At 47.7% G+C, this 15,357-nt stretch overlaps 1 protein-coding gene and 1 pseudogene across 2 annotated transcripts; both read right to left on the minus strand.

Annotated features, from left to right (window-relative positions):
- Positions 1-631: 631 nt before the first annotated feature.
- LOC123856226 (thioredoxin domain-containing protein 17-like) lies at positions 632-3,176 on the minus strand (annotated as a pseudogene). Its single transcript, XR_008507393.2, has one exon. The product of XR_008507393.2 is annotated as a thioredoxin domain-containing protein 17-like (transcript).
- Positions 3,177-3,336: 160 nt separating this feature from the next.
- On the minus strand, positions 3,337-11,280 carry ZNF550 (zinc finger protein 550). The gene is made up of 4 exons (XM_045892481.3): positions 11,104-11,280; positions 8,693-8,819; positions 6,328-6,423; positions 3,337-5,412 (listed from the first exon to the last, which is right to left on the minus strand). Exons 1-4 carry the CDS (start codon positions 11,278-11,280, stop codon positions 4,421-4,423), a joined length of 1,392 nt encoding a protein of 463 aa, XP_045748437.1. The 3' UTR covers positions 3,337-4,420.
- Positions 11,281-15,357: the final 4,077 nt, after the last annotated feature.

Genomic DNA, 15,357 nt, shown 5'->3' on the forward strand with positions numbered 1-15,357 from the left:
TTCTGGGTTTGGTCATGGACCCCTAAAGACACCAAGGGGCAATATTAGGACAAATGGTAATATTTGAACATGCCCCGTGGATTACATAATAGTATTTTACCAATACTGAATTTCCTGATTATGATAATATTCTGATAATATAAGATGTGCCCTTAGGAAGCATGCACTGAAGCATTCACTTGTACAGAGGCAATATATTTACCCATTAATTCAGATTGTTCAGAAACACACATATGCACATGTATGCGGGGAGAGACTAATAAAACAAAAGATGCAAAACAAACAATTGTTTAATCTGGGTAGAATTTATACAAGAGTATTTTGTACTATTCTTGTACTTACTGTAAGTTTAAAGCTGAAAAATTTAAAAATTCAAAAATCAATACATTTTACCACTTCATACAAAATGGTATCAGAGGGCACCTGGGTGGCTCAGTTGGTTAAGCGACTGCCTTCGGCTCAGGTCATGATCCTGGAGTCCTGGGATCGAGTCCCACATCAGGCTCCCTGCTCAGCGGGGAGTCTGCTTCTCCCTCTGACCCTCCCCACTCTCATGCTCTCTCTATCTCATTCTCTCTCTCAAATAAATAAATAAAATCTTTAAAAAAAATGGTATAATCAACTCAGATGATGCATAAAATATAATTTGATGCTAATTCACTCATTCTTTGGCTTTAAAAAAAAAAAACCCACAAAGTATAGAATGGATTTTCCTTAAACATTGAAAAGATTCTACAACACACGCCATACATATGATGTTAATATTTCACCCAAGATCAGAGACAAAAGAAAAATAATTGGGATCTCCTGGCGTTCAACATTACGGAAACTACCTAGTGTTGTATGGCAAGAAAAAATGTATACGTATATGCATTAGAAAGGAAGAAATAGATTGTTCTTTCACCTCTTTAAAATACATGCCAGACACATCATCCATACCAGCCCTAATGTGAACAGTCTTAATGTTGGGACTCTTCCCTCTCCTGTGTTTTTCTTCACCGCTGTCCTGCTTTTCTCTTTTCCACAGAACCTATTCCCTTCTAACATGCTATGGAAGTTAAAGAACATTGCTGTTTTCTCACCCAGAATGTAGGTTCTACGAGGGCAAAATTCTTTTGGTGTTTTGTGCATTTCATATACCTAAAAGAGTCCGAGACTCACATAAGATATACAGTAAATGATTTTTTGGAGCACTAAATGTCACCTTTTGTGACATTTGTAAGAATCCACTCTGCTACTTATCCTAACTTTACTAATTCACTACCACCCGCCCTTCAGGCTCAGTACCCTGAGTGCACTCAAGAATGGAGAAGAATCCTACTTTGGAGACAAAATTTTCAAGGTGATTAAGAATCCAACAAAGCCATGTGCTCAATTTCCTTCTCTTTTTAGATTTCAGTGTACTCTGCTCACCTACACCAGGCATTAAACTCCCTCCCTGCTCAAGGACAGGATTCCCATCTCAGTCGCCCAGGTGCCCCACTCCTCACAGTGTGCCCAGAACACACTAAGTGGTCATGTAGATGAAGGATGGAGGTCTCAGGAGAACCCTGCTGAGCACAGCAGCAAGTGTATAGTAGGACCTGGCACTGAACATACCAAGACTGTATGGAAAAACCTTGAAGTTGAGGGAACAAATCCTCAGATGTCCTTCATCTAGTGGAAAATGCATCACTCCTGCTTTGGGACAAACTGGGGTCAGCATCCCAGGCAGGCAAAGGAGAACCTTTGATAAAAACCAAGATGCTTCCAGAGGGGGTTTCTCCAACTCTCTTGAACTCAAGGCTCAGTCACAAGTATGACCACAGCTACGATACACCCTCCAGAGAGAGCACAGAAGAGGGCAGGGGGCTTTGAGTCAACTCTCCTTTCTGAAGGACAGGAAACTGCACACTATCCAAACAAAAGCTCTTATTAACTCATCAAGAAGTGCAGCCATACTGTGTGTACCACAAAAAAGGTGCATGCCCACTATGAAAATGTGAACTGTGTAGTCTTTTAAAGGCGCTGAGGAAAGCTCCAAGTGAGGAAATGATCACTTTCTATTTTTCTGTACATTTTTAACCCATTAACATTATCTTGTGTACCCTGAAAACTAGTCTTGAAGGGAAGTCCACAGGATGAATGTAAAATGACCACAGCCAATGCGGGCACACAGGGAATGGTAAGTTCATGGTGGCAACTGTGAGGCCCACACAAACCCGACACCCACATGTACACAACCAGCATCTCCTGTTCAAATCCCTGGCGCTTCATTTATTTATTGCTAACGTGAATTCAAAGCAAGTATGCAATTGCCTTTACACTAAGAGGAAATCAGGAAATCCAGACACAATTGCCACCATCAAATCTTAATCTTCAGAGAATAGCATTGGCACGAGGTTGGCCTGAAGGCACTGAGATGCCACCAGTTTTGAGGTGTTCCATACTCAAGTAGTGTAGGCACTGCACTCCCTTCCAGGTTTCTTCTGAAGTCATTATTTGGATCTTTCCAGTCAGGTTTCTCTCCCACTCGGCAGTAGATGAACACACATCCTTCACTAATACGCTTCAGCCCCTCTCGTACGACCGGTTCAGCCTGCACGCAGTCAGGGCAGCAGCTCTTCCCCCCAGCGTCCTTAGAGCCAGTGAAGTAGGCGAAGATGGTCTTTCATGGTGCTGCTCCACGGCCCGGTGGAACTCCTCCAAGCCGGACACGCTCACCTCCTCGCAGCCTGCCATCGGGAGGGCTCGCTGTGCTCGGCGGGCAGGGGCCCCGGGAGGCGCGGCCATGGGCTGGCACTTTATTTTGAAACAGAACTTCACACAACCATTTGGTTTTTTTTTTTGTTTTTTTTTTTTGTTTGTTTGTTTTTTTTAAAGATTTTATTTATTTATATGAGAGAGAGAATGAGATAGAGAGCATGAGAGGGGGGAGGGTCAGAGGGAGAAGCAGGCTCCTCGCTGAGCAGGGAGCCCGATGCGGGACTCGATCCCGGGACTCCAGGATCATGACCTGAGCCGAAGGCCGTCGCTTAACCAACTGAGCCACCCAGGCACCCTACACAACCATTTGTAAGATCAATGAGAATACTGTGTTTGTTTTTCTGGGCTTAATCATGAATTTACCCCAGCAGAGTGTTTTATTTCACTGGTTTTAGCAGTAATTCAACCCCTAGAAAGCTGTGGAGGGGGACTTGAGAATGCACAGTCCTCTACATGGGATTAACCTGTGAAACCCCAAGAATAGGAAGGAATTAGGCTCCAACTGAGAAGGCCACACCCACACCATCAGGGGAAAAATACAGAAAACAAAAGAGCAGAATGGAATCAAAAAGTGACGGAGAACAGCAGGCATTGAAAAACCACACAAACAAGGAGTTTTACTTAAAAATATCAAAGCCTTAAACAGTCTGGAGGGAGCATGTTTTAATGTGGCTGTTGTATGCAGATCCTTCAGACAACATCAGAAGCAAGTGGCATGTGATGTTATTTTCAGAATTCTAACTTCTTCTAAGTTCAAGTATCTCATGACTCAGCCTTCATATTTCTCACAAAGAATGATGCTCCTTGAGGGTAGAGATGTGGAACAAGGCTTCTAGCAAATGTCTGTAGAGCTGCCTTCACTGTCCAAGCTTCCGGATACAGGAGAGCAGTGCACACACATAAAAACAAAGGGCTGAGACCCTTTCTCTCAAACATTCCCCCACCAAAATAATGAAACTGATGAAAAACTAATAGGTTTGGCAGGGAAATCTGAAAGAGTTTGTGAAGACATTTGTTTTTTTCAGTTTAGAGTATAGGTTTCCATCCCCTTCTTTTTATTCTTCTTTTAAAAATAATGCTAAGATGGCTGTCTAAGTGTCAACCAAGGAGCAGATCGGTGGCCGGAGGTCTTTGTAAGTGCACAGTACCCACTGTCCGTCTCCCACATGCTTCTCATGGGCACATTAAGGCCCACACTGTGTCCCATTCCATCTGACTCTTGACATAACAGTAAGTGCTGACCTGTCCACAGGTTTTCTCACAGTAATGACATCGATGTGGTTCCTGATCATTATGAATTCTCAGATGGTAAGAGTCTTCTGGCTAAAGACTCCTCAGTAGTTGCGTTCAGAATGTGTTTCCCCAGGGCTTTCTCTGATGTTGACAGAGGTGGACCCATGGGTGACCTGCCTTCTCGAAATTTTCTCCGGTATGAATCCAATGATGAGTGGGGGCGGAGCCGTGGCTGGAGGCTTTCTCGTGTTCACTGCATCACAGGCGTCATCTCCAGTGTGACTACTCATGTGTTTGAAGAGCCAACAAAAATTCTTTACACTGAAAGGGTTTTGGTTTTTGTTTTTCTTCCTCCAGTGTGGATCCCCTTATGAAGGACAAAAGAGGAGCAGGAGCAGTGGGTGAAGGCCTTTCTACATTCATGGCACTGAGGGGGCTTCTCTCAAGTATGAACCCGCTGGTGCTGCAGGAGGTGTGACCTGCGTTTGAAGGCCTTCCCACACTCCAGACACTTGTATGGCGTCTCCCCCGTGTGGATGATGGAGTGCTGAATGAGGTACGTGCTCCGATGAAAGGCTTTCCCACACTGGGCACACTCATAGGGCTTCTCCCCAGTGTGAACCCGCTGGTGCTGCATGAGTTCTGAGCTGCATCGGAAGGCCTTCCCACACTCCATGCACTCGTAGGGCTTCTCTCCAGTGTGGATGATGTAGTGCTGAATCAGGTGTGCTCTGTTGCTGAATGATTTCTCACATTCTTTGCACTCAAAGGGCTTTTCTCCGGTGTGGGTCCTGTTATGCCGAATAAAAGTAGAGCGGTGGGTGAAGGCCTTTCGACACTTACTACACTCGTAGGGCTTCTCTCCAGTGTGAATCGGATGGTGCTGCATGAGGTAGGACCTGCGTTTGAAGGCCTTCCCACACTCCATGCACTTGTATGGTTTCTCCCCGGTGTGAATGAGGTAGTGCCGAATAAGGGTTGAGCTCTGGCTAAAGGCTTTCCCACACGCATTGCATTCATAGGGCTTCATTCCAGTGTGAACCCGCTGATGTCGAACAAGGTACCACTTTCGGCTAAAACCTTTCCCACACTGCTTGCATTTGTAGAGATTATTCCCTGCATGAATCATGTGGCCTTTACCTGGTCCCTGTGGGTCACATTCATGGAGAACGTGTCCCTGAGAGTGCAGACTATCATCTGTCCCCAAACCGTCATCTTCAAGGCTCATTCTCCCAAGATGGGTCTCCTTTTGAGCATCTGTCCCAGGCTTCAGTTGACCTTTCTGCATTTCCAAAAGCCCTTCCCAAACCCTGGCGTGCGCCAACCTGGAGTCCCTTGAAGATCCCTGAGTCAGGCTTCCCTGGAGCAAGGCTCCCTCAGACAAAACCAGTTGAGAAGTGCTTGGGTCCCTGGTCTGAAGTTTTGCACTGTCACCTGCAGAGAAACCAACACAGAGAGGGGAACTTTTAGTGACTCAATACAGAAGAAACAAATTCAACACTTCAGTGGGAAACTGAGGATGAAACAGTACCCTGGGATTGCTGTGTTCCACAGCTCTGTTCCTGGGTTTCCAAGGACTGTCTCTGGTCCTTGTACCCTTGACACCATTAAAGGGAAAATCCAGAGGACAGGCTGGACCAGGGAACCGAGGATCTGGAGTGGAAACCCCTCCTCACAGTCCAGAGGAGAGGAGGGAGGACATAACACTGTCTGTGGGGTATTTGCTTCAAGAATTGATGTCTCTTGGTGTTAAGAGAGTACACAGAAGTGGCACCGAACAGGACTGGGACAAAAAAGAGGTCATCTTCCCAGAAGTGTCCCATGAGCTAGGTCCTAATGGAGAATCAGAATTGCCAGAGAGAGAAAGAGGAAGGGAGCACTGGGTTGGAATGGGAGGAGCAAGCATAAGTAGAGTCACTCCTGGAGAGTGCTGAACAATTAAAGGAAGAAAGGGCCCCAGATGCCTGGTGAAGCCAACAATGAAGTGGGATCACCATAAAAGGAAGAGAATTAAGACTGCAGAAGAGGGATGGAGGGACACTCAGGGACAAATGGTATAAAAGACAAGCTTCTGCTCTGCTGGGAGGCATCATGTTGTGGTTAAGAGGGCTCTGGAGCCAGAAAGCCATTGGTCCAGTCCTGCCTCTACCAAGTGAGTGATCTTGAACAGGTTACTTTTTTCTTCAAAGCATGATTTCCTCATCTGAGAGACTAGGAGACTCCATCTCATTCATGTTCTCCATGAATGTGACCAAGAGGTCACTAAGTTTCACAAAGAAGTTCAGAGGCACTGGTTCCTTGCATGCTGAAGGCTCCCATGACTCCACCTGACCAGCTGTCCCCTCCTACCTGAGCAGGTGCTACGGGAGAGGCCTCTCTTTCCTGTCCATAGCTCCTGCCCGTGCTCCAGTAGATGGGTCAACTCTGGTTTGGGAACCGGATGCCCTGTTGATGGAGAAAGAAATAGGTCATGGTGTATGAGAAGAAAGCAGTATCTCCATCCCCTCTGGGACTTCATGGCAGGGACAAGAACTGAATGAAGCTGTGGAGAAAATGCTGACCTATGACCTGGAAACCAACTGCACAAATCCCATTCCTGGGCTGCAACTGCCATAGAGGGTGGTGCTGTCTATCCAGACAACATCAGTGTCCTTGAACCTCATCGACAGAAGCCAATCCTACTCAGGGGCACACCACTTTCACACACAGCCAAGAGACCCTGGGAAGGGGAGCCCCTCCTTCCAGAAGGGATTCTGTAATTAATCTAAGTCACTGTTCTCAAACACCCTGCACTTCAGAACCACTTAGGGATGCTTGATTCCAACCTCAAACCAAAAGAAACAAAACTGCCTGGGGTGAGGCCTAGCCAACAGTATTTCTGGCTCTCCCTAGGGAATTCTCTCTCCCAGAGAGAACTAAAAACTGCCAGGGCAGAAAGTGGTGAATGGCATCTCTGATCACTGGTAATCTGAGAGAGGCAGGTGACCTGAGCTGAAGACAAAGCCTTTATTCCAATGTGAGGGGAGGCTGAACAAGGGGGCTGCTTCCTCAGTCCTGGCTGCAGCACCCCACAGGCCCAAAAGGGAGCCAGCCTGAGGAACAGGGAGATGCCTGGTCCAGGGAGAGGAGCAGAGAGAACCTTCACATCACTGAGGATGGAACTGGTGGCTGCAACCTTCAGCCTGGGGGCCAGCCCCACCCTGGGGCTTCTCATTAGGTGAGATGGGAGATTTCCTTCAGGGGAAGCCGGTTTCAAGCTTGCTTTTTTGTTTCATGCAGCCAGACACAGCTCAACAGAGATAGGTGGGTTCTGTACAGAATTTCAAGGACTGAGGCACCAGGACCCACTGAAGTCTATCAGCTAGCAGGTTCTGATCCTCAGCCCAGGACTCATTCGGACAAGTCTCGGTAACAGTCACCAGTGTGTCCTACATGCCTGGCCCGGAGCTCAGGGAGGGGCAGGAGAAAAGGTGAACCAGACGCTCCTTTGGCTCTGCCAGGAGCTGAGCCCCCTCCCACCTCAGGGTCTCTTCTTGTACTGGTTCCTCCACCTGGAACTCCTCCCCCACCTCCCCTCCAAGCTTCAAGGCTCAGTTCCAATGTCACTTCCTGAGACGCCTTTTTTGAAGCACCCACGATGGATTATGACCACCTGGCTACATACGCCTAAGGTCCCCTGATATTTCTATGTATGACTCATCACGATTCATCTAAGAATTGACGTCTGCCTTCTAAGGTCCCCTGATATTTCTATGTATGACTCATCACGATTCATCTAAGAATTGACCTGAACTCAGAGTGAACGGTCTGCATCCTCACACCCACGGTGCCATTGTCACTGATGGCCTCTCTTTAACCGGCCCCACTTTTAATTTTTGTTACATATTTTGTTCTAAAAGGGAGCTCTGTTTTGCTCTGGTAAACGAGCAAAGTCAAGTTCACTCTCCACAAATGGCAGGTTACCATCAAAACACAACAACGAGATCAAAGTAATGCCATCAGAGCCCTAGCAAGTTCATGTAGCTAGTTCAGGACTGTGAGCTACAAGCTGTCCCTTCTGTTGAAGAGAAAAATTACCCACAATTAGGGCACATGAAATACTCAGCACTGTTCTGAGACTTTCTCTTGACACCAATCAGCCTTCCAGACCGAGGAGGTTAAAGGACTGGCTTTCTCAAGGTGTCCGCCTCTGGCATTTTGTGCCATTCCTGTGCACTTTCTAAAGCATCTCCTACCTCAGTGGAGGACTGTGACCCAGGCCTCAGAAGAACAGGTGATGATCATGGAGACACCAGGGGTCTTTTTATAGCTATGTTGTTTAGGAAGATCCCACGGGGGGCACTGATGACAAATGCCATATGGGGATCTGCCTGACTCACCCTCTCTCCTGAGAACAGCCCATCACTCACAGCCCCGCTAACTGGGCCCTGGACGCCTGGCCCAACCAGGCTCCTACGCAGTCTGGAATATGGAGGTCAGACGGCAGCTTGAGCATGCTGGGTATTGGGGTGAGGGTTTGTGTTCAGAAGGAGGTGGTTTCTATTCCAATGATCCCTGACGGAGACCTGATGGAGGGAGGCCAGGTAGGAAGAGAAGGAACCAGAAAACTGCAGGGTCTTCAGGGAAGAGGGAAAGATAGCTGCTGTGACCTTCTTGATCAGCCAGGAATCAAGAAGGCTGGGTTACCCCACAGGGATGAGAGGTGAGCCCTTACCCAGTGAGACCAGGAGCCCACAAGTCTCCAGCATCACTTCCTGGTACAGGGCCCTCTGGTCCAGGTCCAGCTGTCCCCACTCTTCCTGGGTGAAGGTCACGGCCACATCCTTGAAGGTAACCAAAACCTGGAAAGTCAAACAGAGGTAATGATGTTGGCCTTGTGCTGCTGGGTGGGGTCAGAACCCTGTAACTCAGTCTCTGGTCAAGATGTAGAGAGACCCAGGCCTGCATCACTGAGGCCTCCTGAGAGCAGAGCTCTGTGCTGGGCTCAAGGGGGAGAGAGATGCAGCCTTTGGACATAACGCAATTATGGCTGAGCGAAGAACCTCCCCTGGGAAGCTGCTGGAGATGACAGACAGTAGCATTCCCATGAGGACGGTGGGGGCAGACAATAGGTGATCTGGGACATCAGAGGAACAGGGAAAATGATCATGATGATAACTCCAACAATGAGAACTGCAGCAATAGCAGCCAAGTCTCCTTGGTCCTCCCCATGTGGCCGCCCCAGCTGAGGGCTTCACACACTGAGATAAAGTGATTAAAAATCCCCTGTTCTGGAGCCAGACTCCCAGGGACCAAATTAAGACTCTTGAATCTGACACTTGCCAGCTGTGACCATGGGGCGGACATCCCATCATTTCTCTAAGCCTTGATTTCCACATCAGTACAATAATCCTTCCTACTTCACCAGGCGGTTAAGTAAAGAGAAAATGTTCACGTGGAAAACAGTGGAGTGCCTGGCCTGGAATGTGTTCAATGTATTTTGTGACTTTTACTAATCCTCCCACAGCCCATGAGGTCAGTGCCACCATTACCTCCAGCAGCCTGAGGCTCAGGCAGCTTTAGAAAGTTGCCCACAATCTCACATTTAAGGAGCAGAGACAGGATCTAAACACCCAGCAAAAGATGACAGAATTACCAGAAAATAGGCAGGTGGGGGCCAGGGGCACCTTAACTAGAAATAAAACAGCCAGGAAAGGCTATTCTAAGCGGTGGCATGGATACACAGGAGGAATACGGACAGACAGCCCTGCAGGGACCTGGGGACAGGGCCTGGGATGGAAGTGCAAGGGCAAAGGCTGCAAAATGGGAAGGAGTTTGACAATTTCAGTACCACCCAGCTGGGTGCAGTGAGCAAGGGAAGAAGGGAAAGGGAGCACTGAGGTAAGTCTCAGGGGCAGATGGAGCAGGGCCCTGAGGGCCACGGTGAGGGTTGTGTGCATTTGATACAAGTATGATGGGAGCCCCTGAGGGGGAGACCCATTCACTCATTCAACCATTTATTGAGTACCTTTTACAAGCCTAGGCTGTTCTAGGTCTTGGCATAGGGCAGCAACAGGTGCTCATGATCCAGGGCTGGAAACAGATCCTAAACAAGCAACTAAAATCAGCAAGACAATGTCAGAGGGCCCTAAAGATTCCAAAGACAAGAAAACAGAGCAAGGAGACTACTTGTAGTCCGCTTTACATGGGGCAACACGGAAGCCGTCTTTCAGGATGGCACACTGGAGTGGGTCTGAAATAAAGTGAGGGAGGGAGCCGTGTGGATGGGAGTAAGACGAGTGCTGACAATGATCAAGGCTGCGAAGAGGGTACTCGAGGTGACTGCTAGGGACTTAGCCGGATCCCCTTGTGCATTTGTGTCCAAAGGGACACCAACACTCCTGAACGCTATCATCACTGACCGTTTGAATGGACTCGCGTTTCAACTCTAACGGAATGTCTGAAACAAGAAAATGGATCCCCTACTGTCAGGGGAAAAAAGTCCGTTCCATTCGCTGTAAACGGAAAGATAAAGTGCCTGCCCTTCCGCCTTTTCTGCCCTAGCACAGCAACAACTCCAAAAACCTACCGCCTCTCCTCCACCCCAGCCCTTCGCTTTGAAGGCCGGAGGCCAGGAAGGTGCAAGGCCAGACTCCCGCTGTGCTGAGCCGAGACCAACAGACTCAGGAAGCATCTCCGAGGAAAGAGCTCCCGGAGCGATGCTCCCGGGACCCTGCTGGGCACCGGGGACACACACCACCCACCGACCCCTTCTGGTTCCCTCAACCCAGGACGAGGGACTGTCAATACTCCTCTATTTTACACCCGAGAACACGCAAGCCCAGCGCAGCGGGGGGACTCGCTCAAGGTCACGGCCTCGGGAAGGGGCGCGGCCGGAACCCACAGTGGGGTCGTGGGCCTGCGGGTCGGGACACACGGTGTGGGGCGGGGGGGAGGGGGTCGCAGAAGCCACTCCTGACCCTTCCGCACAGCACCCCACCGGTTGCCAGAAAGGGGCGCTACCCCACGTAGCCCTCGACCTGCCTTCCGGAGCCGAGAGGGACCCACCCCGAGCGCCGAGAGACAGCGGCAGGGGTGCGGCGAGGCGCAGGGTCACAGGGCACTGCCGCCCGCACGCCCACTCACCTGCGCCGGGTCCACGGGTGGCGCCATCGGGCCGCGGGGACAGCAGGGCCGCACGAGGCCGCCGCGGGGCTCCCGCGGGCTTAGCCGGCCGTCCCCGGGCTCCACAGAGATGCGGGCGAAGCCCCTCGCCTCCGTCCCCCGCTCCGGCCCCACGAGCCACCGGGAGCTCACCCGCATGCACCCACCCGTCGCGTCACAGCATACGCCCACTCGAGACACCGGAAGCCCCGCCCCCGCCAGCGGGGCCCAGCAACGCCCCTTCGTGCGGCACAGCCTTCTGGGTAATGTAGTTTTTGTCCTGCCTCCGGCCCAACGAGGAATCCTCCGCTCTTTCTAGGAGCCAAGGACCCAGCGTCCAGGACGGGGACACTGGGAAAGGGTGTACAGAGGCTCCAAAGAAGAAGGGGCGGCATCGGATACTCCTAAAGGGGACGCACCCGAAATTTCCCAAATTGCGTTTTCTGTATCTTTTTATTTTAGAAGTTTCTGATGGAGCAAGCGGGCACGCTGTATTGTAAAATTTTTATTTATTTATTTATTTTATTTTATTTTAAAGATTTTATTTATTTATTTGACAGAGAGATAGACAGAAGAGCACAAGCAGAGGGAGTGGCAGAGGGAGAGGGAGAAGCAGGCTCCCCACTGAGCAGGGAGCCCGATGCGGGGCTCGATCCCAGCACCCCGAGATCATGACCTGAGCCGAAGGCAGACGCCCAACCATCGGAGCCACCCAGGCGCCCGTGAATTTTTTTTTTAAAGATTCTATTTATTTATTTGACACAGGCACAGCGAGAGAGGGAACACAAGCAGGGGGAGTAGGAGAGGGAGAAGCAGGATTCCCGCTGAGCAGGGGAGCCGGATGGGGAGCTGGATCCCACCTGAACAGAAGGCAGACGCTTAAGGACTGAGCCACCCAGGTGCCCCTGTTATTGTAAATTTTTAAAACCACATTTTCCTGCTGCCTCAATATCCTACAAACCGGCTGTGAGCACCCCATCCACGTGACCGGGTATACCAGTGTGATAACAAGGTTAGTCCCCTATACAAATTCCTTTTCTTGTCCTTCCCTGTGATCTAGTGACATTCCAGTGTATTAATGAAATTCCCTCACGTCATTTGTCTGTGCACCCACCTTGACTCCCAATAATGACACTTGCCTACGGGTCCTTACTCTGTCTGTGGGCTCCATCCAGTTCCCTGGCTCCATCTGGCCTCCCATCTGGCCTCTTGTATGGGGTATGGTGCCTCCGTCTCCTAGGAGCTCTGAATGTAATGAATCCTTTAATTTCATATGCCACTGAGAGTATAATTCACACAGCCTTGTTGTAGTGTTGCTTAAAGACTCCACAAGGGGGACTTATTCCTGCATTCACTGTATGAGGGAGTAACACAAGATATCATAATGTTATATCATAGTGTCACTTAGGTACAAAGTACCTTCACTCAGAGCTGCGAACTAATAAACATTATCTTGTTGCTCTTCAAATAGACTGAAGCTTTAGAGTCAACTTTGTGAGTTGGCTCAGGGTCAAGAGAGAAAAGACTTCACACAAGCCATTACTGGGATATTGGAGAAGAAAATGTTGTGTGTCCCTGAAACAGGTAGAGAATAGTGAAAAATTTGTTTTCTGTAAGATTTTAAATAAGCTTATGAAGTTCCTTCAAATTTTATGTGGAATATATAAGATAGATTTAATTTACCTAAAATGAGAAGTTTGACATAAATTATAATTTTAAGATTATTATTATCCCGGTGTCTTTATATTTATTCTGCCCTTTCTATTAAAAATTATTCCCTTAAACTAAGGCAATATATTATAGATTCCATTCAGCAGAACAGGAATCCAAAGAAAAACCTGAATGTACACACTGCAATGTTAGTCATGAAATGCATGCTTTCCGTAGTTGGCAACCAACAAATATTATTGCTCTTCAACTATATGGTGATCAAAGCTTCAGTCATTTTTGTGGGCTTTGGTATGTGCAGTCAAGGGACAAGGAAGAAAGAATTCAGCTAGGGTCACGGCAAGGGAAATGTCAGAAGGAAACAGATGGGGTGCCTGGGTGGCTCAGTCAGTTAAGCATCCAACTCTTGATTTCTGCGCAGGTCATCATCTCAGGGTTGTGAGATTGAACCCCACATTGGGTTCTGCACTGGGCGTGGAGCCTGCTTAAGATTCTCTCTCTCCCTTCCCCTCCGCCCCTACCTCCCTAAAAAAAGAAGAAGCAGCAGCAGCAGCAGAAGGGGCAAGATGATGTAGCATTTTGCCTGTTTCCCATGCAAAGAAATTCTTCCCTGCATGGATACATCTCAGTATTCCAACCCCAGCAATCTCACCTGTTTCTCCCCTCCTTCATATATTTCTAACTGAATTTCCTAACACAGATACTGCTATGGGCTGAATGTTTGTGTCCCCCTCAATTCATATGTTGAAAACCTAATGCCTAATGTGATGGTATTAAGAGATGGGACCTTAGGGAGGTGATTAGGTCATGAGGGCTCTGCCTTAGTAATGGAATTAGTACCCTTATAAGAGAGATCCTAGGGATTTTCCTTGCCCCTTCCACCATGTGAGGACACAGTAAGAGGAAAGCTGTCTGTAAACCAGAAAGTGGACTCTCAGTAGACACCAAATGTGCCAGCACCTTGATCTTGGACTTCCAACCTCCAGAACTGTGAGAAATTAAATTTCTGTTGTTTATAAGCCACTCGGTCTATGGTATTTCTGTATAGCAGCCCTAACAAACTAAGACAGATACAGTTAATTTTAAAATCTTAGACTTATCTGAAAAGAAGAGCCACTTGACAAATGTTTTTTCCTGCTGTGATAGTAGGCACTATGATCACAGTCTGAGCACATGTGCAAAGGGGGCATCTTATTCCTGAGATAAACATTCTGGGGCACCTGGGTGGTTTAGTGGTTTGAGTGTCCAACTCTTGGTTTCAGCTGGTGTCACCACCTCAGGGTTCTGAGATTGAGCCTTGCATCAGGCTCCACTCAGCGGGGAGTCAGCTTGAGGATTCTCTCTCCCTCTCCCTTTGCCTCTCCCCCAACTCACGTGCTCGCTCTAAAATAAATATATTTAAAAAAAACACCTGCTCCTCTCTCTCTGCCCCTCCACCACCCTCCCCCTACTCACTCTCTCCCTAAAAAACCAAAACAAAAAACATGGTTGTTGTTTGAGGATGATGTTAGTGATCCAAATAATTATTCTGGAAATTGCTAAATAGAGCAAAGGTATCAAGCTCTTTCTTCCCTTTTTGGTACTGAATAGAAGTAACTGAATAGAAGGTAACTGAATAGAAGATTATGGAAAAATCTTTATGCTTCTTTAGAATTTCTAGCTAATAAATGCAGAAATAGCAGTAGAAGTAGGATACAAATGTGTTTCAATAGTACATGAAATAATCAACTACCCAATGATGATCATTGCATGCTGACAATGTATAAGATGCATGGAGAATGGTATTGGATAGAGAACACTAATAACATTAGGACTCATCACAAAAGAGAGACACCCTTACATCAGAGCAGACTTATTCGAGGCAGTTACAATTTCTCAGCACTGTGTGTAGAGTTTTATGGCCAAAGGCTGAATCTGGGTTTTGAACTTGTTTGGATGGCAAGACTATTAACGGAAATTGGGGTCGTTGGAATATGAGCTCAAGGTGCATTTGAGACATTCAAGTGGAGACATTGGATTGAGAATTTAGGAGGGCATTTGGAACAGACTCAGGATCTTAGTTGGATATGGGCACTTAGTGGCTGGCTAGTTAGCCTGAAGGATGATTAGAGGGAAGAGGCCACAACTTGACAGTGAAGCCAATTCATTTGCTTGATGGCTGCAGCTGCCTCTGCAGTCAGATGTGAAATAGACAAGACTAAATATCATATTTGTATTTAGAAGACACGAAGGTCAGACAGACACAGTGCAAGGGAATGCCTTTAAGTCTGATAGACAAAGAGGAGGACAAATAAATGAATGGAGAATGTGGAAAAGGGTGGGATGCAGAGTATAATACAGACAGTAATTTCAAGGAGAAGAAATATCTTTTTTCCTGAGTCATGAAGACAGTCTACAAGAAAATATATGATATTATTTTTTGTTATGGTTAATACTATTGCATCAATAATTCTTTTTTTTTTTTTTTTTTTTTTTTTAAAGATTTTATTTATTTATTCATGAGAGACAGAGAGAGAGAGAGAGAGAGAGAGAGAGAGAGAAAGGCAGAGGGAGAAGCAGGCTCCCAAG

Source organism: Mirounga angustirostris, unplaced genomic scaffold (genome assembly GCF_029215605.1).
Source record: "Mirounga angustirostris isolate CCGP_5_RB_7025 unplaced genomic scaffold, mMirAng1.0.hap1 SCAF_16, whole genome shotgun sequence".
Lineage (NCBI taxonomy): Eukaryota > Metazoa > Chordata > Mammalia > Carnivora > Phocidae > Mirounga > Mirounga angustirostris.

What these genes read in the sequence shown, in the direction of transcription:
- ZNF550 (XM_045892481.3), bottom strand. Translation starts at nt 11,280, where the DNA reads ATGCGGGTGAGCTCCCGGTGGCTCGTGGGGCCGGAGCGGGGGACGGAG. An exon ending in CACCCGTGGACCCGGCGCAG is followed by an intron (nt 8,820 to 11,103) that starts GTGAGTGGGCGT and finishes TTGACTTTCCAG; the next exon opens with GTTTTGGTTACCTTCAAGGA. An exon ending in CTCCCGTAGCACCTGCTCAG is followed by an intron (nt 5,413 to 6,327) that starts GTAGGAGGGGAC and finishes GTTTCTCTGCAG; the next exon opens with GTGACAGTGCAAAACTTCAG.